Source organism: Aulostomus chinensis, chromosome 9 (genome assembly GCF_037954235.1).
Source record: "Aulostomus chinensis isolate RoL2024-O1b breed Wild chromosome 9, RoL_Achi_v1.0, whole genome shotgun sequence".
Taxonomy (NCBI): domain Eukaryota; kingdom Metazoa; phylum Chordata; class Actinopteri; order Syngnathiformes; family Aulostomidae; genus Aulostomus; species Aulostomus chinensis.
In genome coordinates, this window is record NC_141328.1 from 18,586,419 (window position 1) to 18,613,636 (window position 27,218).

Sequence of the window (27,218 nt, forward strand, 5' to 3'; positions counted from 1 at the left end):
GCAAATAGCTGCGTGAAAATAAAGCCCAACAACAAACTGTACAGACACACAGATACACACATACACACACTCGCTCAGTCACATTGACGCCAGTCCCTTGGACCGGCCTCCTTGAGCCGGGAGCCAATTGCGACGCACCGAGCAGGCGAGCCTTCATAAGCCGACCCCCCTATTTTGACCGGTATAACATACCCAGCTCCGATCATGTGACAGTTAAGCGAACAACCAGCCCACCGCAGAGGGAGAGAGACAGCGAGTGAGAAAGTGAGAGAGAGAGAGAGAGAGAGAGAGAGAGAGAGAGAGAGCGAGAGAGTGCGTGTGTTTGTGTGTGTGTGTGTGTGTGTGTGTATGTGTGTGTGTGTGTGTGTGTGTGTGTGTGTGTGTGTGTGTGTGTGGAGGCGTACAGTTATGCAAAAACCTCGTCGTGGAGTGACATTGCCATTACGCACCATTACGCACTGACAAACACGTTGATGCGGAGAGCGCTCGGCGGTGAGGAGCGGCTTCCTCGCGTGTTCAGGTGAGAGCAGGAGCAGAAGAAGAGTCGCCGGGGTGGTTTCGTGGAGGGAGGTGTGTGTGTTTATTTGTAATTGCCTGACTGTCTTTGTGAAGTAGAGCGAGAGGAATCAGTGCAGCGGCATTCCGGTATCTGTAGGATTGTGCGTGTGGAAGCAAACAAGGCTGAGTTCTTGAGTCTGTGCAGCAGCTGTATTCACGCAATCATTCATATGTTTGCTATATTTTGTTTAACTTTTGGCGTGAAAGTGTTCAACGCCTCGTGCAGCGTGGCGACCACGAGCGCATCATGCTGTCAGTGCTTTTGTTTTTTTTTTCCTACTTTGAAGGCTGGCAGGGTTACTGTCGGTCAAATGATTTAATACTTGGACAAGCCAAGGTGTCTCAATGTCTTCTCAAACTTTTTTTTTTCCATGAGGTAGAGCAGACCCGCAGACCCCTCCACGTCATTAAATTAGAAATAAATTATGATGTTGACAAACAACATGAACCAAAACTTCAGGAAGTTCGTCAAAATAAAGAATCCAAACTGTTTTCTCGACACCATATGGAACCTCTCTGGTTGCTACTTTTCAGTCTGAACAGAAGAGGGCGCACATTCATTCTGTTTTGTTCATGAACACATTTGAGGCCTACTATGTTTTTATTTTTTTTAAAGGGGGTGGGGGGTGATTTAAATCATCATATGCTTTTCATTGTTACAATTAAAACCATTTGTTTATGTCTTGCATTGGAGGGAAACAATCTTCAGATGAGGCAAATAAAAACTAAATCCATCAGTCATTTTAAATCTGCGGATCTCAGACTGGATAATGAAATATCAGAGTCTGTTTCAGTCGAATCTGAGTGATGCCATCGTCTAAGAGTATTTACTTCTGTGACATAACAGTGGTAATAAAAAAAAAGAAAGATGAAAGGACCACAATAGGGAAATAAAAAAATATATAAATGACAGCAAAGCAGTAAGAAATGGGAAACCCTGATTCCACATGGTCAGCTTGCAACACACAAGCAGCTGCACACACACACACACACACACACACACACACACACACACACTCCTCAAATTCCACTTCCTTCACACGTGGTTGACTTTCCTTTTAGAGAGCCATCGGCTGCAGACCTCGTAGCAGCAGGCAGAAACCCAGTGATAATGTTCAGCTAGTCAGTCTGGTTTACACATTTCTGTAAAAGCTTGCGGGACTCTTGTAAACATTAACCGCGAAGTTGGAGTCAGGCTGACCACAGAGTGTGTACGTGTTGTCGTGCCGGTTTTTGGAATTGCAGTGGTCACCCCAGTCCACCAACCTGTTATGTATCATGTTATATTGACCTTCTGTTCAACTGTTATTAAAATCAAGAGTAGTCAGGTGCACTTACATGAGTTTTAGACAAAAATCTATGCTTTTTTATGCAGAATATGAACTCTGTCATCGTATTAACTGCTGACTGGTGTGTCTACTGCAGGAAGAAGACAGACATTCTCATTAACATTTAGCCAACACCCAGCAGAGCCAAGCAGAGTCCAGCTGCCATTCATCCGCACAGGAATGGTGGATCACCTGCCGCTTGGTGAGGAGACCTTTCTGTACTATACTGCCTCGCCGGCGTGTGACTATAACTGCCTTTGTTGCAATGCCAATGGTGGCGTGTCACCAGACATCATGGTGACTGACGCGCCCATCTACCACCACCACCACCCCTACCAAGGGGTGACACTCTCTTCCTCACCTCGCCTCTCTGAGGATGACCTCAGCATCTCCTCCAGCCCTCGTTCTTCCCTCTGCTCCAGCCCAGAGTCCTCGTCGCCAACATCTCGCCACGTGAGCTCAAGCTACGAAAGCAGGAGCAGTGGGAGCTGCAGCTCTTCCCCAAGAGAGAGTCAAGACAGCCTGCTTGACCTCCTCCTCTCACAGGCCTCCCTCACCACCTCATTAAACTGTAACATCAGCAGCAGCTCTATCTCCTCCCCTCTGTCGTCCTCTCTGTCCCTATCCTCCCCACCTTCTTCCTCTTCATCTCCCACTGCTCCCCTATTACCTATGGGCCTCACCTGGGAGTCCAAGAGGGAACAGCGATTGAGTCTCCTCCAACAGCAAGCAAAGGAGGACTGTTACGAGTTTCCTGTCTTTCTGGATGAGCTGCAGGATCCCGCATCTCTCCTATTTCAGCCCACTCTGGAGGAGATCGAGGAGTTCTTGGAGGAGAACATGGTGGTAGCAATGGAGAAGGAAGACGAGGGGAGCGATGAAGCCATGTCACCACTGCCAGAGGACGCTGAGGCAGAAAGCACAAAGACAATTGCAAGAGAGGCTTTACAGAACTCAGATCAGACTGTGCCTGTGGCTCAGTCTCCGCTGTCCTCCCATACAGAGACCAAAAAGACTCTATGTTCATTTGACATGGACAGCTCATCAACAGCGGATGCCAGTTGTACTGCGAGTTCTAGCTCTCCTAGTAGTGGAGTTGATGGGATCAAACAGGAAGACTGTGGATCACCGCCAGCTGCAACAGAAGGAACCAATGCTGCCTCCAGTGTGCCTGTCATATTACAAATCCAGCCCATACAGATCAAACAAGAGCCCAGCCCCAGTGCCATATCAGATCCTGTCACACAGGAACCTCAAAAGTCCCAATCCCAGCCAACCCAGGCCCCGTCGGATATCAAAATCGCACAGCTCCTGGTCAACATCCAGGGACAAACCTTCGCCTTGGTGCCTCAGCTGCTTTCCCCAGCAAACATTACTAGCGCCAACAAAACTGGAAGCAGTGCATCATCGAAATTTGTCCGGATCGCACCAGTGCCCATCGCCGCCAAACCCATAGGGCTTGGTGAAGGTGGGTTAGGTGGAGGTTCTGCTGCAGGGGTCCTCACTGGAGGCCAGAGGTACCAGAAGAGTGCAGTTGCAGACCTTATTAAAATGCACAAGTGCTCTTTTCCGGGCTGTAATAAGATGTACACCAAGAGCAGCCATCTTAAAGCTCATCTGAGGAGACACACGGGGGAGAAGCCCTTCGCCTGCACGTGGCCTGGCTGTGGATGGAGGTGAGCGCGACAACACATTATATAAATCTTTAAAAGGATGGGTAAACCATGCAGGACATTTGCTCAAAAGACAAATGTGAACCACAGACATCTGGGTTATCAACTTCCTCTACACACACATACACACACAAACACATGAAGATAGCCATTGATAATTGATGTTTCCTCATCTGTGAGGTCTTTGAATACATCAAAGTATGGCACATCAGAGTCATGAATATGCTCTTTATTGTGGGGTTATTGCTTCTATGAGGAGACAGTAATTATTCCTTAGGAACATAAAGATCTTAATCCATCGGTAGCGGAAAACTGGTTTTCTGTCCTCATTCATTTGCCGAAGGCTGAACGCTGTTCCACTTAGATATGCCAAACACAAATTTCTTCGCATTCTGAACTTATCTCCGCTTTTTCTACAGTCCTCTCTCTTTGACAGCAGAAAGAATAGACAAACATGTTAAACAAAGCACAAATGGAGGATTTACAGATGAAATAAACAACAACCCCGAAGTCTTATCTTAACTTAAGTTTCGAAAATGGGGACAAAAACACATCTTCCTGTTACAAAAGCAAATCCTAAACTCATGGCTGTCGAACCCCTTTTATCTTATCTTAACTTCAGAAATCCTAACCACAAATGCAAACTGGACCGTTCATATAGCCTGTATCATTGGCAGCGGTTATAAAGCTGTTGCAATGTACAATCTAGGACCATTATTTTATCTCATATTATCCCCGGGTGATAAATCAACTACTTAGATCCGATGTGTCACATAATCCAAATATCACGTGTTTGGGAATTTGGGAAGTTTTTTGGAAATATGTTGTAAAGTCTAATCAGTTGGTGCCCTAGTAGTAATGTAAAAACAGCTCAGGGTAGGAGAGTGAGAGGAGGAGCAGCTGCCTTGGTAGAGTAGGGAGAGATCGCCGCCTCCCAACAACAACACTCGATTCAGTGAGACGCAGCTACAGCTAAAGTTAGCAAGCTAGTAGGATCATAGGATCCTAATTACATGTTCATGTTCTCCATTTTCACTGTCATACAGACTCAGCAAGAGTTTTGACAGTAAAACTGTGGATTTTGGCAGAGGTCTATGGCACCCTAACTCCTCAGTCAGCTTGGCGCTGAAATAGCTAAATTCATTTAAACAACAACGAAAAATTCCCCAAATCGCAATTGAAAAGAATGATTCTGTGATATCAGAAATCCTAAATATCATCCTAAACTTCGACAAGATTTCGAACTGCGTAAGTTTCTGAATGAGACTCAAGGAGACTACATTTATGAATGGAGGGGGAAACTTCAGTGCATGTTCATAAAAAGAAGGTTATAACTCGTTGTATTCCACAGGCCGACCGTGTGTCCCCATTATCTGTGTGTTTTTGTACCATCGTAAAAATCGAGATTAGATAGAGAGCTGTTTGAAGTTGTCTGCACGTAGACTTTGCCCTCTGCTAGTTATTTCACTTGTTTGCTCACTGTCTGCAACCACTTAACACACACACATCCGTGCAGCACTTACAAACTGGATTATTTAAGTTCAAAGTTTTCACTCTCATGGCGACTTCAATTAATTTTCAATCCAAGGTACAGTTTTGTACGATTTTAAGACTGGAAACTGGCACAGTTTTCCCTTAATCATTGCCTTTATCTAAATAAAAAAAAAAAAAAACACTCTTCTATCCAAAGTACAAATGCAAACTTTTGACCTGTTGGTCAATGGATGCTTCCTCTATACATATTGCAGTTATTGCACAAGGGTGTGTGTATATAGACTGTGTTTACTCTATGTTTGTCTTTCTATACATGCACAGACCAGGGTGAAGTTGGGGTAAGGACTAAAGTTAGAGGTTAAGGTTAGATTTGGGTTAAGGTTAAGGTTAAGGTTAGGAACGAGCGTGTGAGAGAGAAACGGAGAGCTCTTGTTGGACAGTGCCGGACCAGGATTTAACCCTAACCGCCAGTGACCACTGTACGGGCGGAGGCTGTGCTGCACCTGCAGCTGTTTCATTAGCTGAATTATGTTTTGATAACTCAGGGAATTACACAACATCTTTTGTTTTTTTGGACCAAAAAATGTCGGCTTGAGACGAAAACACGTTATCTAAGGAAATAAATGTTGTTTTCAATTTAACATTGACATTTTGTAAAGTCTGTGTTTGAGCTTTCATGCTGAGGTTGGGATGTGAAGATCAGAACTGTTCTTGTGTTGTCTTGTCAGTAGGGCTCCAAGCTGCTGCTCATACAGACCCAGCAGGAACCCCCTTCTAAGAGAGGACATTAAACAAATGGGGGGGGATTGAAATACTGTTGGAAGCATGTAGGCAGATTTGGGTTTACAGCTGAAGGCATTTGGAAGATAAAACACCAGGGATGTGAACTATAGTCATGTATACGATGTCCTTTATGAAAATATAGATTCAGATTTCTGGAAAACCAAAATCGATCGAGTCAAAACTTATTGATCCTGGTAGTGTCTTATAACACAGAGACGCACGAGCGAAGCTGTCAGGAGAGGAATGGAAAAAAAGGAGGAGGGAGGCCAAAGTATTCCATGGTGTGTGTGTGTGTGTGTGTGTGTGTGTGTGTGTGTGTGTGTGTGTGTGTGTGTGTGTGTGTGTGTGTGTGTGAGTGAGTGAGCGAGCAAGAGAGAGACAGAGAGAGTTACGCAAAGGAAAGTGGGGGCACTAGCTTATTTGCTGACAACAAGCTAACGTGAATATCACTTGACAAGGGTCTTAAAGTCACAATAATAAAGTATTGCTGCTCTTGTTTTGAAAGCAAGTCACTGCTCTGATGATTTTGTAGGCATCTGATCCAGGATCAGCTCTGAGAAGAAAGATCAAAAGAAAAAAAGAAGCCAATTCTGCTGTGAACCTGAAAGCGTGTCTATGTGTGACCTCTACCACCAGATTTAACAATTCCCTTACGTGCCAGCCAATGAGAACAATGCAGCATCACTGCATCATGAATAATTTACATTTTTTTATTTTAGAATGAATTTTGCCTTAGTTTCTGCGGCTGCATTAGAAATAGTTTCTCTTTGTGTTTGTTTTCTTTGTTTTGGCTCCCATGACGTGATTTACTGAAGCTTTTAAAGCTTTTGAAGATGCCATTTGTTGCCACAAGTTTATTTTGACGCCCCATAATCAGACTCTGTCCTTAGTCTAATTCATTTGTGGCCATGAGGTTTGACTTGTACGCTCAATTTAAGTAGTTTATGTTTTTTGATTAATTTTGTGCTTGGTCAGCTAATTAATTTGTCAGTGCAATATTTCAAACTGGACATGTCCTACATTTTCTTAACAGTTATAGAAAATTAGTTCATTTTAATAAGGAATTAGTTAATTTCATATAACTTTCATATAACTGACAGTCATCGGATATAAAAAAAGAGAGAGAGGAAGTTGCTGTGTTGTTCCCTCAAAGACAGTCGGAGCGGTGTGTCATCTCATTAAACACATCTGTCTGAAAACCAAAACTACAACGCTTGTCTGTTACCTGTTGCAGTTTATTAGTTTGAGTCCCAGATTTAAATCACACCCCAGAGTATTTAAATAGTTCAGAAAATCCAATTCCTGCATTTCTTCAGGTAAGACCCCCAGACTTCCTGGTCAGATTTATGTCATCGGCTCTTTCTGAATTAAGCTTGAGCCCTTGCCTACAACAACCATGATGCCCTGTGCCAGTTTGATTTTAGAAGCCTTCTCCCAGGATACTTTCCGTATTAGTAATAAAACACTGCAGATTTTACTTTAAGCCCTCCTCTGATGTATAATAACATCCATGATTTCACCCCACTGGCTTTGGTAGTAACAAGGTGGCGAGGAACAGCTGCAGTCCACTTGATCTGACTTTTTTTTTTTTTTTTTACACAAGCAATAGCAGTGCAATCTGTAGTTCAAACAATGCCTGTCTATTCTTATTACATTTTCACCAAATAAGATATATGACTCATGATGGTCTTTCTGTGGATCCCAAACAGCTTGAAGTCCTGTGTACCCCATCTACCTCCATAGATGGCGCTAGCACCAGCAGTGGCTAGGCTAACACTGCTAACATTCATGCTAGCTCTGTCAGACACAGTACTGGAAGCCCTATAGCAGATGGTTCCCATCTGTGCCTTTGGCTGATGTACTGATCTGGGTGCACATCCCCAGAAGCCCTGCCTACTCCCCTACTCTGCCTCTGATTGGCTTGTAATCGGTGCCTTTAGACAGGCAGCGTTTCCACGGATCAAAGTCAGCCAATCAGAGGAAGGGTAGGAGTGGGTTGTGCGGAAAACAAACACTGATTTATTTTTAATGGAAGATTTTAAGAGAATACTACTTTTTTTCGGCATCTTCCCTCATGTTACTGTGCCCACCCCTGGGGGTACACATTCCCCAGTTTGGGACTCATTGCTCTGGGTTAATTCAAAGATTACACCGCCTTCCTGTCAGGTAATAAACCTAAATTTCCAGCACTGAGGAGGTTGTATTATTTGAGCATCCAGGATGAAGCATTTATTTAACTTAAAACTTAATACACCTCCCAAACGTGCAGTTTTAAGAGCCTTCACATGACATCAGCAAATCAAGAGCAGATCCATGTGTTGGATCGTCTGAAAGGGAGGAGTGGTATTTCATTGGCCGGGCTTCTCCATAAAACTCAATGACAGACATATATTATCTTTGCCAAACATTGTTTCAAGCCTTTGTTTTCTTTCATCCTTCCCTCTCCCTCTCCTCCGCTCTCTCGGGCTTTAGTATGCTCATGCACAGATCCGGATGCATAGGAACAGTCACATGTAAACACTTAAGAGAACACATGCAGGCAATACATACCGAAGCATGCAGTATTTTCAGCTCAGGCCTGCATGGAGACTCGCTCTCAGGATGGCCGGGCTCATACCCAAACAGTTTGTTGTAATAACACCGTGACGTCTGTGTACTTGACATCTGTCATCAGATCAGTCGTCGGATTGCAGTCCTCATCAGCTGATGCATTCACCGTTACAACAAAACACGGTTTCTGGGTGATGACACCGTGGATTTATCTTTGTATTTTGACGCTAATAGTTTGAGGAAGAGGTACATACTGTGAAACACACATAGTAAGAAAGCAATGTTTCTTTCCCTTGACCTATGCAGAGGTCAGAGATTTGACACTTTGTCACACAGAGGCTTTGCGTAAGAAGGAATTGGCTCCTCTGGCAAAGCAGTCAAAGAGGTTTTATGGTTGGCTGTATATTTAGGTTTGCATGTAGGGGGGCAAACGTCTGTCATTGATTAGTGCAGTCATGCATCCATGTGATATCCCTTTGAACCTTTTTCGGAGTGTAAATTAAACCCCTGGCAGAGCTACTAGAAGCTACGAGTTGCCAGCATCAAATAAACACAAAGAGACAAGGACAGTAAAGATGACAGATACATGTCTGTACACTATGTGTCCCTGCCTGTATGTTTCTTACTGTAAATTTCCAGGTGTGTGTGCCCAACCCTTCCCCGTGTGTTGACAAGCTAGAACAAAGCCTTCATGTGTTTCCCACAGCGCCCCGCATTAAAATGTAGACTATGTGTTGTGCTGCAACCACGCCAAGCTGGTTGTGAAGGTGCTAAAAACCACAGAAAGCAACAACAGAAGTGCCCTCCATCAACCCTTGGAGGTATAAACTCAGTGACCTCCATGCCTGGAACATATAGAGGAGAGCAAGCTCACTCATTAGAGCTGTAACTCGAGAGGAGGCAGAAAGAGGGAGATGGCACGACTGTGTGGTGGATAGACAGCTGGCACATGATCTGTCTTCCCCCCCAAAAATCTAACAATCAAGATGACTATTTGCATAAATTCGAAATACACGCTCTGCTGAAAGATATTTCTCTGTACAGCATGTTATAGTTGGGTGCCGTCCCAGATTGGAGAAGAGCTGTATATACATGGTTTCTATCATGCCCCGGCTTGACGCTGATATAATACAGCTTTAAGGTGTGACAGCGTCAGGAGACTGATGTGGTTTTCAGATTTTTATCTTAATTTAGAGCAAACGCGAGGCACGTCATCGAGAGCTGCAGAGAATCCATGTAACATCTACAAAACTGTTTAATCTCAGACGAGTAAGCGCAAAGTTATCCATGCTAAAGTTAATCAGTATTTTTGTGTGGACACTGGATCAAATAGCTATCTTCAGTGCACAATATTTTTAGGTCACAAAGACACTTTCTTCTGCGGAACGCAGTCGCAAAAAAGCGCTTGTGTTTTGTTTGAAGCTGATAGCGACCGACAGCTAACAACAGCAAAACTGTCCCACAAAAATCTGTTTACTGAAGGCCAACCTTCAGGATCATCTTCACCTTCTTTATAGCAAAAACAAACCAGAACACTTCCTGCTTTACACGACTGCGATCCAGCGTGGACGAGAAAATTCAACTGAGCGCACCTGCGGTTAGCGCTACGGTGAAGGAGCGACAGATCAGATCGTCTGTTTTTATCTCAAGTTCGTAGATTACTGAGCAAACAGCTGGATAAAGAAGATGTGGATTATACCAGATGATGTGCTTGAAAGTTCATAAAAAGTTTTTTGTTTTTGTTTTTGTTTTTTGGTGGACAGTTTTTCTGTTTTGTTGCTGTTTAAAAATTAGCTTTAAACTAAAAATACTTGGCTAGCCCTTTCTGCATTTTGAATTCTGAAAGGTGTCACGCAGGATGGGAAAACACTCCTTTTTTTGGAGCTAAAGATACCTATTTGTGAGCATTTGAAAGGCAAAATACACTCTTTGGGTGTAGTATCACTTTCATTTTATGACCATTCCATTTATTGCCATTCCCCTCAGCTCAGTAGGATAGTTAACAGCTTGTGTCCATCAAAGTGTTCTTTCACAGCTCAAAACGCGAGACGCTCGTCAGAAAGCGTCCACCCGGGAGCCTTTGACAGTGCTTTAAAATGTTTTGTTTTGTTTTCATTGGAGACTTTGCTATTACATGGAATACATGTACATACATTCTTCTCATTCTTCATGTTTTTGTTTCTTGTTTTTTAAAAGAGGCTAAATCACACATTTAGAAAAGACGGGTCCATCAGATGTTATGGGTGAGGAAATTCTATCGTGGGTTCAGCCGTCTGATCCCAGAGCTCCTGGGTTGCTGGTGTTGTTGTTCAGCTTCAACTCTACGCAACCAGGAAAAGAAAACAACACAGAAAACATGGTGCTCCCATTGAAAAATGATTAATAAAAAATATGCTAGCAGAGGAAGTGTGGATACCCGCCGCTCCCAAGTGTCTGTCAGTTTATTGTTTTGATTCTACGTTGCAAATTTTGCATTTTAATTAACTCCCGTGTTCTGCCTCATTGATGCACTCACTGTATGGTTCGGCTGACACTGTGGACAGCTGAATAAATTGGAGCGTTTAGGTGACTGTTAGAAAAAAAGCAAAACTTGCATATGATGAATAATGTTTAATGCATTAACCTTTGAAAGTATGTATTGATGTACTCCTGATATTTTGACAGAGCCAGGCTTGGTTACAGTCTTTAAGCTAAGCTAAGCTAAGACAGCTGTCATTAAAGCAACACATCACACTTACTTTTTTTTTTGCCTTTCAAGTACTCACGAATAGTTGTCTTTAGCTGACAAAGACTCTTTTTTTTCCTTCCTGCTTGTCTTTGTTGTGACTTCAGAATGCAGAAGGGTCCACCCCATGTATATTTAGCTTTAAGCTAGCAGCGCTCATTCACAGTAGCACACAACTGGAAGTGTTGCAAGTGTGATTTTAGCTCAATTCAAAGTGTTTCTGGATTACTAAGCGTGTGGCTGGATAAGAAGATGTGGATTATACTGTCGTGAAGTTTTGTAAACAAATGTTTTTTGGGGCGTTTTGCAGTTATTAACCATCAGTCGCTTTTAGCCTAAAGCGGAATATACATGGCTGGCTCTTTCTGCATCATTTATTGAATGTTTTAACCAGTTTTTGTCACAGTATTTTTTTGGTGCTATTTTTTGCCTATGATCATTATCTGAGCTGTCAAGGGTAATGTAAGCTCAGATTTATCTTAGTCGCTGCAATCTGACTGGATGCCCTCTGGTTATCTGACCATAAACCAGCATTTACTGCAGAGATCCAGGTGAACAAGATCTTAATCCCAATCATGCAGTTTAACTCAATAAACTGTCTGTTTTCTGATTTTTATTGCTGAGCCATTAAAATGATGAATGAGGCCGATGGTGTAATCCTTGTCTAAGGTGGAAATGCTTTAAAATAACTGTGCTGGATGTCTACATGACTTTGAATTATCGCCCTTGTCCTGCCACTGCTACTGCAAGTGCACTTGGAAATCAATCCATGTTACAACTTAATCCAATCTTAACAGCTTTACTAATACATACAGACACACACAAAAGGTGCACACAGACCTATACAAGAGTCTGTCATCCACTTACACCTCTTCTGTCATGATATCCACACTGTCCGGAGCCCATGGAGACCAAAGCAGAGCAGGCCAGGAATAGACTGGGCTTGGATTTGCAGCACTCATGTGTTGAGCTAAATACAGGACAGCTCTTTAACTTCAGAGAAGATGCAGGGTAACACACATGTATAGCATCACACCTCTCAGGTTACTCTCATAAAATAGTTTGACATAGCTTTTATGTTATTTGGCACCTCGAAGCATGACCGCATCCAGTTTTTCTCTGTCGAGGTGCTGCATATACTGCATATAAACAGGTTCATTCATTCTTAGGATTGGAAAGTTTTGAGCTTTTCAGTTCTGACTGTGAAGAAAGATTTGCGCTAAAAATAAAGAGGAGAAATGTTGTTGTGAAGATGTTTAATGCTCAGGGGAAAAAATTAATACATGTTCTAAATCATTGTCAGGTTCTCCAGGTCCGATGAGTTGTCCCGACACCGCCGCTCCCACTCCGGAGTGAAACCATACCAGTGCATCGTCTGCGAGAAGAAGTTTGCCCGAAGTGATCACCTGTCGAAACACCTCAAAGTCCACCGCTTTCCACGAAGCAGCAGGACAGGGCGCTCTGCAAACTGACCCCTCTGACCCCTCTCTGACAGACTGACGTTAAGCGGAGGGCAGAGTGTATGCATGTGTGTGTGTGTGTGTGTGTGTGTGTGTGTGGCAGGAGGGGGCTGAAGGACAGAAGAGGAGGTGGGGTGGAAGTCCAAACACCCTTTAAAGGGGTTTGTGCAGGACTCTTGTGTGTTAATGTTCAAATATGTACGCGTGACGTACATTCATGGTACTGTGATCATTTATTGGGTGGCAAGGAAAAGACTGTAAAAACTAAACTAAAACAGACTGTTACTTGACACAACACCCTCTCAAGTGGAATAAGCTTCTTGTATATTACAACGTTGTTTTGTTTCAATCAAATTTTTGCTGTGCTAATTCGAAGATTTGCTATTCAGAGTATTTTTACACTTTGAGGTGTGTGTATATTGTAAATGTCAAAAGCCTTATATCAAAAAAGTTGCATCACTGAGGGGTCTAGTATTATTTAAAACCCCAGTGATTTTTTTTTTTTTTTTACCTTCCTGGAGCCAAATATTGTTGAAGGGTAGTATTAGAAAAAGTAATTTCTTAATAGCTTGAAATTGATTTGTTGCCCAGCAACAAGAGCTTACTGGATTTTATGTTAAGAAGCTTAGGGAATTCACGGGGCCTTGGTTTAATTCTTTCACCATAGACAGTTTAGTAAATGATGCATCAACATTCCTTTAGCTTTGAATGTCTCTTTTTCATTAATGTTTCATTACCAGGAAAAAAACAAACTAACACTATAGAAGAACAAAGCTGACCACCAAGGTCATGTCACTATGTAATTTGCACTGGCATGCATGAAATTTATGGTTGCCTCAGTATTTTGAGTATTTTGTGTATTGTGGTCTAACTTAACTCATTGTTCTACAACGCTTTTTTTTTTTTTATTTGTCTCATCTGGTCACCAGCATTTTTTTTTTTTTTTGGACTGATCGAACTTATTTGGGTGCTGCTTTATCCAATGGTGAGTTCGACGAAGCGTTAAAGCACAAATGTAAGCACATCTGTAGTCCTCTCTTCAGCACATCATAAAAGTGTAGATGGAGCGATTGGAGAAACATTTTTCTTTGCAGTTTCCTCAAGGTGTTAGCAACAGCATTTATTACCTCATGTCTCTTTTCATATTTCAAGTCACTGTTGTCAGGAGTAGTTCATAACCTGCAAAACCACATCAATCAAATCATCTCTCTCTCCTCCTCCTCTTCCTATCTTGTTACACATCATCATTTTTTTTACATATCACTTTAAGTGAAAGGATCTACAACTGGAATTGTTTTTTAATTTTTTTTTTCCTTCCCTTTTGTTGAGACTGGAATCAAATGCCAATACATTGTCAAATAAAAAAATTCACTCCTTCATCACAAAACATCACAAATAGCAATTACATGTTCATGGGAAACATTAAAACTGCCGCAGTTAGCGTAAGCTACGAGCTGTGCTAATATTTGCTTACAATAGCTACAGTGCTGGTCATGCCAGACCAACTTTGGCTGTGGAGGATTACCCTGGAATGTGTGGAAAAGGGAGCATTTTATTGCCGGTGATACTTTCTAACGAGCTATCTCGTCTTTCTAAAGCTACACAAAATATTTTGAGCTTGAATTTAATCATGGCTTTCACATAGCATCAGTTAGCGCTAACTGAGAGTCAATTGGCATCTCCTCTACCAAATGAAGTTTATTTTTGATCCTACAAAAATGTATTTTGATAGAGATGAACACGTAACAAACAAGCTGAGCCACTCAAAAAGCATATTTATGCTAATACAAACTCAACATTTTTTAATCCCCAAAAACTGAATGTTGTCTGCTGTGGCCCACATTCCCACAAGATTCAGATTCAACTGGAAATCTATGCTTCTAAAAATGTCATGAATTCATCATCGAATCATATTTGTTTACTGTGACTTGTTACAGCATATTTATAGAAGGTTAATAGGAAAGTGAAAAGCAAATGAAATGTCTTGCCATTAAATGAGACCCCTTTGGTCTTGTACTGTAAGGGAACAGCAAGTCTTCAGCTTCTCATCACATTACATGTGTAGATTGTTTTTTGTTGTTTTGCATCTCAGTTAAACTGAACGAATCACGAGTGGGCACGACATGTCTGCTGCATAAACAGTTCAAAGATGGTCCCTTGTGCCATGAAGGTTGAGGTTAACGATCGAAATGATAAGTATCGAAATTGTATGGAACGAGTTCATCGAAAAACCCCGCAGTTATTTACAAACTGAAAATCTTCTGGTGTTCGTTGCACAGCACCTAAATGCGATGCTGTATGAGGCGTTCTATTCATAAAATCAGAAATTCAACAATTCTGAGTGGGTGCTTTATGTGAATCCATGAATGTATGTAAATACTGTATATGCATTTCTAAGGAGAACTAAAATATTCCTCTAGTGATTCCTGTGATCATGAATGATTTATGAACATATGTAAAGAAAGTGTAAATAACATGATAATTCAAATATGTAGTGTAAACGTGGGTGCGTTCTTTTGTCAGGTGTTCATCAAACAATCAGTGATACATCAATGGATATGCATTTTTTTTTAATGCAGACTGAAAATTTATAGGTGCAAAAGTGCAGTACATTTACTGCGTTCTGAGACAGTCTGTTTTAAATGTGCTCTGTAAACATTTAACACCAAAGAGTTGCTAAAAATGTTATATTTTTGCTTTTGTTCTTCTACGTAAAACACATTTACAATAAAAATCCTGAAATGATAGATATGTGAACTGTTTAATATTTGTTTGCATGATAATGTCTAGCATTTTTTGTTGTTGTTAATTCTTTCGTTAAATCGGTGTTGAAAAGTACTGAAGCTAGTTGCTGGTAAGCAAGTACCCAGACCAACTAATATGTATTGAGACTATAAATACCCAGAATTACTGCAAATAGCATTGATGTTAAGGGAGCTCGCCATCTTTTTTCGGAAATACACTTCTTCTCCAGACAGGTGGCTGCTAGTTAGCTTTGCTGCAATGAGTGCTAGCATTGGGATAGTGGAGAAAGTAGTCTCAAAAGTCACCAAATACAGTTTTCTTCTGCATTATTAGAACTAAGATTGTACAGTATGATTGACGTATACAGCATATTTGGAATATGCGTATCAACGCGCAGTCATGGCTGTTTGACGGCTTGGTACAGATAAATAGCCTAGCTTTAGCACGTCAGGATTATTATCAGAATTCTCCTTTGTCTTTTAAATAATTTAGCTGAAATATTGTCAGTTTTGAAAAGGCAAAACCCAACGGTGCATGTCAATATCGTAAAAGTGTAAAGCTATAGTAACGCTGTCTGACATCTTCCCAAACCCGGGAATAGAAAAGCATGAATTGTTATCTTGGGATTCACATTTAAACCCTGGATACGAAAGCAATAGATTATGCAATTGTAAAGTGTATTGGGGATTAGAACAAGTGAGTCAGTCTAATGATGTATTGTCCTCTTAAAAAAGAAAACCTGGCAATATTTTATGCCCTGTAGCAGCACTATTTGTCATTATTTATATATATATATATACATATATATATATATATATATATATATATATATATGTGTGTATATATATATATATATATATATATATATATATATATATATATATATATATATATATATATATATATATATATATATATATATATATATATGAAGCACCGAAGTTTTGGGCTTGTACAGAATTAGTCAACAATCCATCGTGTTTTAAAGAATAGAACATTTTAAACATATATAATTTACAGAGCAACCTCTCTGTATTACCTGCTCGTCTTTTACTTGCGCAAAACTCCACAAGATTAGCATAAACATAACTCTGTGTTTCATGTGATGATTTAACAAAAAGAGAATCAAACAATCGAATCATTCAGAAAACACTTTTTTTTCTTGTGCTTTCACCCACACGTAGCTCAGGGAGAAAGACAAACTGTTTCCCGTAAAGTTGCATAAGGATGATAAAGCCAGGAGACATTAGGAATGTCAATGTAAGATTTGTACCATATGGCAAATTTGCATGGAAATTATACCCCCATTTCTGCTCTTCCTCCATCCAGACCCCGGCCCCCACTACCACCCCTGTTCACAACATTGAGCAGATTGGCTTTAGATGTTTTCTGGCTCTGAACTTGTTTGCTGAGTCATTGTGTGAAAGCGCAGAGCTTCCAGTGAAGAGAGAGTGAGCAGTAAACACAGAACTGCATCGGGACGTGTGATGTTCTCTATATAGATCATACTGATTTATGAGCCAGTGCAGTCTGGGATGCAACAGGAGGATTTAATTCAACACATCTGGTTGTGAACTTCACCCTTCTGGCTGCTCTCAGCTTCAGTACAGCAGCTCATTCCATGGTAATATCCATGGGTTTGAGCTGCTTAGAAATACAAAAATAAGAACAGCTTTGCAAAATGTCTGTATCTGCTAAAGAACATTTCAAATACAGAAAGTAGACAACTGGAAAAGCAGCGAGTGAGCCAGTGTAACAGTAACTTTACCTAGTGCGTGACTGTTAGCAAAGCCAAAACTTAGTTTCTGGAGAAGTAACTTGTGTTTGAGACTCAGCCACTTCCAGAAACCCCTGGAAGCCCTTGATTCCCCCCCCCCTTTTTTTCTTTATTATTCCCTTAGAATATGAACATGTTCATACAGGGAACAGTGAGACCTTCTTAATTCACTCATAACCTTTTCATGCAGTTGACTCTCTTTCTCCGTTGTGCTGTCTTATTATTTAAAATATCCAAAAAAACAAACATTTTTAGACTGACTGATTGCAGCCGGCCTGCATCATGGCTCAGTACCATAAAGCAGGACTAGCATGTATATCACTTGCGCTTGTGGGTCAAGATGATTATTAAAGCTGGTAAAGGTTAAAGGGCACTTTTCGGCCAGGGTCCACAACTGACAACCCCCATTATGGCGGTCCTGCCATAAAGTTGCCCAGACTTAATTTTGATGCCCACACTAAACATTAATGCCCTCAGATCATTTCGTTATTTTTCTTGCCGGCCCTTCTGTAGACGTACCATAGGAGTTTTAGTTTTGTTCGAGAGCAAACCAGAGTTCAAAGAAGAAAGAAAAGTGCACATTATGATCTGTCAACAGGTTTGTTTTCCCTAGTTCCTGTTTTATTTTGAAACATCTTCCATCACTTGTACTCCTGTGTTACTTCCTGTCTCTGTCTGTTTCCCGCCTTTTTTGAGTCGTTCGCCTGTGTCTCGTCGGTTCGTTAGTCCTCGTCAATCACAGGTGTGTTCCCAGTGTTTCTTAACCAATCAGCTCCTTCCCCGTCCTCACACCTGTTCCACGTTGCGTCATAACGTATCTGTATTTAATTCCACCTCTCGATGCTGTCTTCCCACTTGTTTTCCTTGTCTGCTTTTGCCTCCTTGGTCCAGCACCGTTCCAAACTTGGACAATACTTTGTGTCCAATTTCGAGAACCTCTAGGCTCAGTGTGTTGTGAATGAGAGAGGTTTTTTATTTACTTATACATCAGCCAGTTATATATAAGCTTTGATGTGGTGATATTCTACCTTGATATCTTTAGTCCTTAGGATACTGTTAGCATTCAAGCTAGCACCTACACCCCAAATCAAGAGAGGAAGCAGAGGGGCGCCCAACTACCGTGAGAGACAAGAACTTATTTGGTTGGAGCAGAAGATGAAACTCAGTTTATTGGTTGATTTATTTTCAAACAGCAGCTTCGAGTAACGACTGACAGAGGGACGCTGCTGTTACAACACTGAAAGGAAGTACAAGACCAAGCTCTATGGGAATAGAGACAAAACTTCAGCAGCCTCTTGAAGAACTGAGTAGCATTTGGAGATGCATCATCTTTGCTTGTTCAGACCCAAATTGCACACCCTTAAGGAATTTTGCAAGTGCCTGAAGTGAAGCCAGTATGAAAGCGCCTTAAAAATACAAAGTTATTTTTAACTTTTTTTTTTTTGATAGTTCCCCCAAATTTTCTTCCAAAATTCTCCCTACCAAGCTGTCGTGATGGTTGCTCCACCCCTGCCGCTCTGCCTCCCCCCATCCCCTCCAGTAGGTAGGCAAAGCTACAAACTGCAGTCTTTGTAAATGCCGTTGGGGGGGCGATGTAAAAATCGGACCTTTTTTTTTTTTAAGTCTATCAGAAAATAACCCACATTTTTCACCCTACTGGTTCTAAAAACAAGACCATGGCGAAACGATTGAGGCTTCAGAACGGTTGCCCTCAAACCAAGGACTCGCATTGGCTACATCCACTTCCTCTTACAGTCCTTACAGTCGAAAGATGGTGAAGGGGGTGTGAAAAAATAAATTCAGTGATTCATGAACAAAAGCCTGTTAAAGGCATTTATTAAGGCTGTGGGTGGAGACTGTGAACATATACATTATTCTTGAAAAATCTTAAAATATGAATTATTGTAATATGATTTAACAATTTTCTTTTTGGGGGGGGGGGGTTCCTGAAACGTTACTGAATAACCAACAGCTGTGTGTACTTGTCACACTATGTGTCAATGTGTTTGCGGGAGCAGGAGAAACAGATACACAGATCTGAAGGTCAGAGACAAGTTACCCTCCAGCAATCTACAACAGCCCATGTGCTGATGGTGACGTGTGGGATCAGATGATAACTGTTATGCAATTGCTTACAACTCTCGGCCAAGTTCTAGACACCAGAACTCAGCCTTATTTTGTGTGTGTGTGTGTGTGTGTGTGTAAGGGGAAAGAATAAAGTCAAACGCCAGTGGAACATATGAAAACATATGTAACAACTGAATTGCAATGTGAGAGATATCAAGGTCACAGGGTTGTTTACACTTTGATTTATGATTTGCTCCTGTGTCAGAAAAATTGGTGAGTGGCGGTGGTGAGAAGGACTTCTTTTGTCTGGCATGGTTCAATTCATGAGTCTTAGGATGCCTTCCCATCTATCCTAACAAGTTAAATGGCCCAAACAAGCAAACCAAGTGAGGAGTTCGGGTTAACAAACCGTACCAGGAGGGAAACGCTCCAAATTTACAAAGACGTCAACTGATTCATCCTAGAACCAGTGTGAAAGCACCCTTAAAAAAATATGAACCAGCAAAATGGTTCTTACACAGGAGCTCACGGAGGCGAAATCCTCCAAATCACATTCGTTGAACAAAACGGCTCACAAGCCATGAGCATGAAACAGTCATGTCAGAAACACACACTCGCCTATATGTCAACAATGAGAAGGTAACAAGCCAACTGAGAGGCCAAGTTTATGACAGCAGGAGGGGATGGAGTCCAATCTTCAGCGATTCTACGGGTCATGTGTTTCAGGGAGCCCACGTCTTACATAACTCCCGCAGGACGCAATGCAATAGGTGGACACAACGTACTGTCCTGAGCACTGAGTCACTGTAGCAGCCAGAGCTCCTGCTGAGGTATTTTCATGACTGACAGGAACTTCAGCAGCTCCTTTTTCACAGGCAATGATCAGACTGCTGTTGGCATGTTTATGGTTGGCATGCCAGTGTCCAACTGTCTGAAATGGGAAATTTACATGCGGCACCGAATTCAAGTTGTTCTGATTATGAAGAAATGCTCGGCTGTGGAGAGGTTTGGTCACTTGGTAAAGCAGGACCTGGCCACAGTGATCAATCACAAACATGCCTGTGTGTTACAGCGCTGCACTTTGGGCAGCTCGGATATGGAAAATGGGAAATTTTACAAGCCATTTTCAGAGGTCATCCATCAACCCTCTATAAATGTTTTGGCTTGCTTGCTGTAGAAGGTTTCCATCGGGACTATCATTCTTCAGTAGAATGTCTCATATGAAAAATTCAGATCCCTTTTAAAATGTACTGTTAAACCGGGAGTATGTAAGTATTCAACATATGTAAAAGTAGTCAAAATGTCAGCCTGTCACATTATTATTCTTCATGATAAAACAGGTGGTGAAAGTATCACAGTCTGATTGGTTGATAGCCCTGATATAATGAGAGTATATCATAGCAACACACTTTAGCTATGATATAATCACTATACACCACAGCCAGTGATCATATATCATAATAACGGACACTACAAAGGTGTGACATGAAACAGCATTGCTACAACGGTTCTTTGAGTTGATTTCAACTATTTAACGTCCTCTTTTGTTTGTTTTGCAATACAAATACATCCTGTTTCATATGCTAATAAAGCATTGAAGAAAATATACTGTATTTATGAGGAGAATTCGTGTAATAAAGGGGTGTGATGAAGCCTCACCCCCATTGAGCGTCATGGTGCAATCAAAAAAATGTGAAAATAATGTTATTCGTTTGCTTGATAGCTCTTGGGATGTTAAAGATAGGAGGCTCAAATATTAGTTTAAGTGTTGAAAATTCTGTAAACGGTTTTATTACCAGAGGATATTTATGAAAAATTGGAGGAAAAATCAATATTGTTTTTGGAGAAGTTGGTGCAGTTTATCTTTACGCTTTGCTCTAAGTCAACTCCTGATCATGTTTCCTATGATCCCCTTCCCTGAGACATCCATCCATTTTCTTCCGCTTATCCTGTTAAGGTGTTGGGGCTGGAGCCTATCCCAACAGTCTTCAGGTGAGAGGCGGGGTTCACCCTGGACAGGTCGCAAGTGCATCACAGGGCCAACACATAGAGACAGACAACCATTCACACTCACAGTCACACCTACGGTCAATTTAGAGTATCAATCAGCCTCGTCCCCTCTTGATGTCTTTGGACTGTGGGAGGAAGCTGGAGTACCAGAGAGAACCCACACAGGAACAGGGAGAACATGGAGACTCACACAGAAAGATCCTGTGCTGGAGCCAGGACTTGAACCAGAACCTTCTTGCTGTGAGGCAACAGTGCTGACCACTGCACCACCGTGCCGCGTCTCTTCACTTAGACAGTTTCTGATAGTTGAGCAGAAATTTGTTGATTGTGCAAACTACTTGTTGCGTCAACTGTGTGGGTGGCTGGTCTCGGATCATCTCTTGGGTGAAGAAGCGGTCCTGGGTTATGGTGGTGGCCTGCAGATGTGAGGCTGGTTAGGTGTACCGTGAAACTGTGAAATTCTTAGAAATAAAAAAACATACTCGTTGTAAAATGGACTGTCAGCTGGGCGACGAAATCTCTGATCAGACTGCACATTAAAGATTGTCTGTTATTATAGCAGTGCGGTACTCCAAGACTCAATTGTGCAAGAATCCTGCTGTTTTTATCAGCATGACATCGCACGTGATAGGTGGAGGGGTGTTTTTAAGGAAGATGAAGAGCTCACCGATACGGATTTGTGAAGTCTTTAAATCTTGAACATGAAAAATGGAAAGGAAAACATGTCATTGAGTTTATACAATGATACATAAATTACTATGGCTGACAGATGGCACCTGCCACTTGCAGGTCAGTTTTCACTCACTTCACAACAAGCGTGCAGTGAGTAAATTGCTAGCGAAGAGCTAGCTTAAAGCTAAATTCCATCTGTTGTCCTCGAGCACGTCAACAAAAAAAAAGAATGTGAAAATTTCAAGCAACATCACAAAGAAACCCAACCAGTTATCTCGACGGGTCTGTTTCAATTATACTGAGTGTGTCCGGTGAACTCACATCATTATTGTTATACCTTCTCCTTTCCTGTTTCATCACTTAACCGTTTCCTATCCTGTGGTTTGTTGAGAGATGCAGCAACACGCTATCATCAAATGCATGTTTTTACGACACTGAAAAGTGGCGCATAGTTGTTGTTTTTTTGTGAGATGCCTAATGTTAATCTACTGGGGTGACAGATAAAAGTCGTTCATAATCTGCTGCTCAAAAAAGAAAATTTAGTTTGGTGGTCAAAAAATGGGCATCTACTACCCTTAAATGAGCTCTCTCATGCTCATCTCACACACGCAGATGAACACACATGCACACACACACACAAACACACACACTCAGGGCTAGACAAAAAAAGCATTGAGCAGTTGGACTAAAAAAGCAGCTGGAAATATATTTGTTCAACATTCTGGTATTAATTCATATTGGCCTCATTGTTGATTAATCAGTTATCTGGCATGTTTTTAATGACTCCTCTGAGGAAGCCTTGCCCCCCCCCCCCCCCCCCCCCCAGTGTATCAAACACTAATTCCACCACTGTTGATACCTCCATGCTTTTCCCTCATCTCTCTATCAACACGAACATTTTCTGTGTTTAACAAAGCGCTGGTGAGAAATTACTAATTTTTCCTTCCTCCTCTTCTGGTCTCTCTTTCTATGCCATGTTTGTTCTGCTTCATTAAAATCTCCTCCAGTTGTCTGAGAGTCTGCAGGCAAAGGGCCATTGAGGCCAGGCGCTCATGAGTTTGGGGTTGGAGCGTGACCGCCAAACCAAGGCTGAAGAATTTCAAAGTATGCTTCTTTGTTAAAAAAAAAAAAAAAAACTGGTGTGACATCGGCAGAGCACAGCAGTCAGATTGCGGTAGGACTCGACTCATCTTTACCCACAGTTGACGAGTTTAACAAGTGCAAAAAAAGTGGAAGGAAAACAATTGTAAGAAGAAGGGAAAAAATCTGTAATGCTGTCACATAGACTATAGTGACAAGAATGTAATTGGCCCCAGGACCAAGCTGCCAGAGCAACACTGACATAATCTCAGGGCTTGAGATTACATAGTAAACAGCTAGCTCTACCTTTCTGGGGATTGGCATCTTGATCCAATGTCTTTTTTTAACAATAAGTCCTCAAACCCATAAAATTATTAGTTCCACACCTCTAATACAACACAATTTAAGGAAACATAAGTGGTATTTAGGTCAAAATGAGCACTATTTACACAGAAATGATGCAGATCCACCCCCCGTGGTGACACAGATTCATCAGCCAGCTCCCATCCGTATCCAATCTTAAAAGCTTTCCACCACTTTGTGCGAGGGGTGTCCCAGAAGTTTCCAGCCTTACCCTGAAAGCAACTGCTCAATATCCCTGTACTTTTTCTGCTTTGCACATTGAATCAAGTGGTAAAACCTATTAGCTTACCTGAGACAGGATAATAAAATGTACTGAGTAGCACATTTATCAAAGGGATGTGGACCTCTTGCTGGTCGGAGGTCAGAAACTTGTGGGACACCCCTCGTGTCGCCTCCACTGCACTGTAGACGGAATTGGTCACTCATGCATGAGTATTGTTTATGTCACTTACTGGACTGATTGATCAACTACAACATCACAACCACAATGGGTGAAGAGAATGAAATTGGTATCGCATTACAACGGTGCCTGTCAATTGAGTGATGTATGAGAGAACATTTTGTCCGTGAACGTAATGTGTTGGAAGCAAGAAAACGGGTGATCAGAGGCAGCTAAGGACCAGGGGCTGATTATGCCAGCTAAACGACTGGGTCAGAGCTCCAAATGTTGAAGGTCCTGTTGGGTGTGTCCAGTCTGCAGTGGTAAGTACCTATAAAACATTATCAAAGCACAATGAAAGAAGGTCTGGTCTGAACAAACACGTTTTCTTCGACATTGTGCGGATGGCACAGGAAAAGATGGCAGTGCGACCCCTAATTTACACAGGACACAACTCCAGTGCAATCGAGCTGTGCTGAGGTCACTGGAGCTAATCGCAGCCTTTCTATTAATGATTGGTGGCCCATGTCAGGCGTGTTCCAGAAGCAGTTTGGTGCTCTGCTCTGCAAGGAATACATGTCGAATCTATTTTTGACGGATGGGGCATGGTGTGACGCAGTTAATCCGGCCAATTTTCAAAATACAACACCAGGAGCAAACTCTCCGTCGAGAAAACAGGCAGAAAAGGGTACAACTTGGCCACACACTCAACGTGCATGTGATACAAACACATAAACCAAGAGACAACGACCAAATCAGAAGAAACAAGCCAGGGGGGTAAAACGTGGCATGGCTGATACGCTGCTGGCAGGAATTGCAGCTGTGGGAAAGACGGACTTGATCGCCGCCGCTGTCAGAATGTGACGCAGGCGTGCCTGGCGTAAATTCAGGGTGATGCTTTGGGCAATGTCCTGCTGCAAGACCTAGGATCCATTCAGGTAGGTGTCACTCTGACATGTACCACCTACCTAAACATGGTAGCAGACCAAGTACCCTGCTTTATGGAAACAGTGTTCCCTTTAAGACAGTGGTCTCTTTCAGCAGGATAACACACAATTCAAAAATGGTTCCGGAATGATTGGAAGAACACAACAAGTTCAACAATTCAGAGGAAAAACATGTTGGTACGTGTGAAGATACAGTAGCGCGTTGTTTTGCAAGTGAACAAAAGAAAGCTGTAAACAGGTTTTATAAGGCATGATTACTCTTTACAGCCAATCCTTCATATCTGAGATCTTGAAGCTTTCCACACCCAGAACAAATGCTGCTGTGACCAAAAGAAAAAAAAGGGGAAAAAATGCTATTCTTCTCACTTCGATAAGCAGAGATCACGCAACACATTTTCAGGTGGTTATGCTTCAGTTTGAAATGATTTAATAAGTGTAAAAGTGTGATTCTCTCTCATGTACTACGACAAGACAAATTGATAGATTGCCAGTTTTTTCCTTTATCAAAGGAATCCAAATGATTTTATGTGTTCATGAACATCAGGCTCGATGGTTTGTTTAAGTAATGAGTCATAATTCCCCAGGGGAAGGCAATGACAAGCATAATCTATCATTGATAGTAAAGAAATGAAAGCAGTGTGTTTTTGTACACGTGTGTGTGTGTGTGTGTGTGTGGGTGTGTGTGTGTGTGTGTGGACTGTGTTTTCTTTTTCTGTGTTAGTGCGTGAATAGACATGCTTGTATGCCAGCAGGGTTGTTCCAGTGTTATCAGCTCTTGTGTAATAGTTCAGGTGTTACTTGTGAAACAGAAATTCTACCTTCAAGTATAAATGACACTACATGTGAGCTGGCGGCAATAAATTCTCGATTTGCCCTTTGACATTGACTCTTTTAATTGGGTTTTTAATCTTCTGTGTGTGTGTGTGTGTGTGTGTGTGTGTGTGTGTGTGTGTGTGTGTGTGTGTGTTTCATTGTCAATGTGACATGAAGGACGAGTTTTCGTGGTAAGGAAAAGAAGATTATTCGCCCATGCTGCAAGTTACATACAACTTAAGCAGCCTCAGTAAATGTAACATTATCAGTATTTTCTTTGATTACTGGAAAAATACAGTAATTGTGAGGAGGCAAGCGCATATTTAACATTTGTCTGAAGAAGAAAATAATATCAGGATAATCTAAAGTGAGGCCGGCATTTGGGTTGCCTGATGTAAAATAGATAAATACATCAGGCCTGCTCATAACCTTTTAAAAATGATTACCTTTAATTCTACAATTTCAATTGGCAGACACTTTTGTCCAAAGCAATGTACAACATGCAAGAATTTAATAATGTAGGATCCTTTTTTTTCTTTTTTTTTTTTTGCATTTGACCAAATGAGAGAGTGACAACTTGAGCAGGATGTCAGTTTGGCACAAGTAAGAAGAAAAAAAATAGGGTAAGACAATGTTTGCTTCTGTTCTACCATGAAGTTTCAGTTTTGGTCATCCAAAAGGGAAAAAGTTCGGGCACTCCCACTGAAGTGGAACACATGACAAAATCTTTTCTACAGATTTAAGCTGAAGAATGAAATTGGCCCTGGAGCAACTGAGTGGGAAGCGTGATCAGCTCGTGCTCGTCTACGCCTGTTCATTGTAGCACCGAGTCTGAAGTGTTATGTTTATTTGTAGCACAAATCAATGTGTCTGCAGATTACACATGGCTGGATAAAGAAGACATGGGTCATACAGAACAATGCGCTTGAGTGTTTGGAAATGGATGCTTTGAATGGTTCTACTGTTGTTAGCTGTCAGTCCCATTTAGCTTGAAGCTAAATACCCGTGGCTGGCTCTTCCTGCATTCTGAAGTCCAAACCTGATAACCGTCTGGTGAAAGGCTGTTTTTCGTCATTGTTGTTGCACATGTGTTTGTTCTTGTGGAACTGTTGGGTCTGTTTGAACATCAATGATTTTAAAGACTGTGGCTCGAGACCTAAAAACATATTTGAGAACTCAAGATGCCTTTGCGAGTGCTTGAAAAACAAAAGACCACTTTCATGGTGATAAATTGTTTTGAAAGATGATTTTGGAAAAAAAGAAATTAATAACATTCTGGATCTTCCAGAGCTCATGATGGAAGTTACTTGTGAGTAAGCCATCTTTCTGTCTCTTAATCGCTGCAAAATAATTGAAAGATGGTTGTATTAAACTATGTAAACAACCACAACCACAAGCGGGCCAAGGCTGCCGAGGTGAGAGGATCCATCTTTATCCATCTATTATTTCTTGTGTACAACCAAATCAAACGCCATGGATCTTTCCAAGCAGAAAATGTCCAACCATCTTTAAAAGCCACAGTCAGCATTTCCCCCACATTTGAGGGGGTCCATTTGGAACGTGATCTCTGAAGAATGGAGGGCGAAAATGATTATTTAAAAGGAAAAATTATCTTTGGCATCATTTTCACTTTCAGGCACAAAAACACTTTGCTGCATGTGAGCAAGTGCTGATAATCATTCAGAAATGATGTGAACGAAGGCTCCAGGGGCTTCAGAGACACACAAATTAGATATATATATATATATATATATATATATATATATATATATATATATATATATATATTTTGTT

At 41.5% G+C, this 27,218-nt stretch overlaps 1 protein-coding gene across 2 annotated transcripts; it reads left to right on the forward strand.

The window, feature by feature from the left end:
* The first annotated feature begins 220 nt into the window (after positions 1 to 220).
* On the forward strand, positions 221 to 15,316 carry klf15 (Kruppel like factor 15). 2 transcript variants are annotated; one of them, XM_086214077.1, is made up of 3 exons: positions 221 to 570; positions 1,984 to 3,562; positions 12,415 to 15,316. In XM_086214077.1, the coding sequence occupies exons 2-3, from the start codon at positions 2,067 to 2,069 to the stop codon at positions 12,581 to 12,583; spliced, it is 1,665 nt and encodes a 554-aa protein (XP_086070203.1). In that variant the 5' UTR covers positions 221 to 570; positions 1,984 to 2,066; the 3' UTR covers positions 12,584 to 15,316. The 2 variants fall into 2 exon arrangements, with proteins under 2 accessions (XP_086070203.1, XP_086070202.1); XM_086214076.1 differs by having other exon boundaries at positions 221 to 520.
* Positions 15,317 to 27,218: the final 11,902 nt, after the last annotated feature.

What these genes read in the sequence shown, in the direction of transcription:
- klf15 (XM_086214077.1), top strand. Translation starts at nt 2,067, where the DNA reads ATGGTGGATCACCTGCCGCTTGGTGAGGAGACCTTTCTGTACTATACT. An exon ending in TGGCCTGGCTGTGGATGGAG is followed by an intron (nt 3,563 to 12,414) that starts GTGAGCGCGACA and finishes AATCATTGTCAG; the next exon opens with GTTCTCCAGGTCCGATGAGT.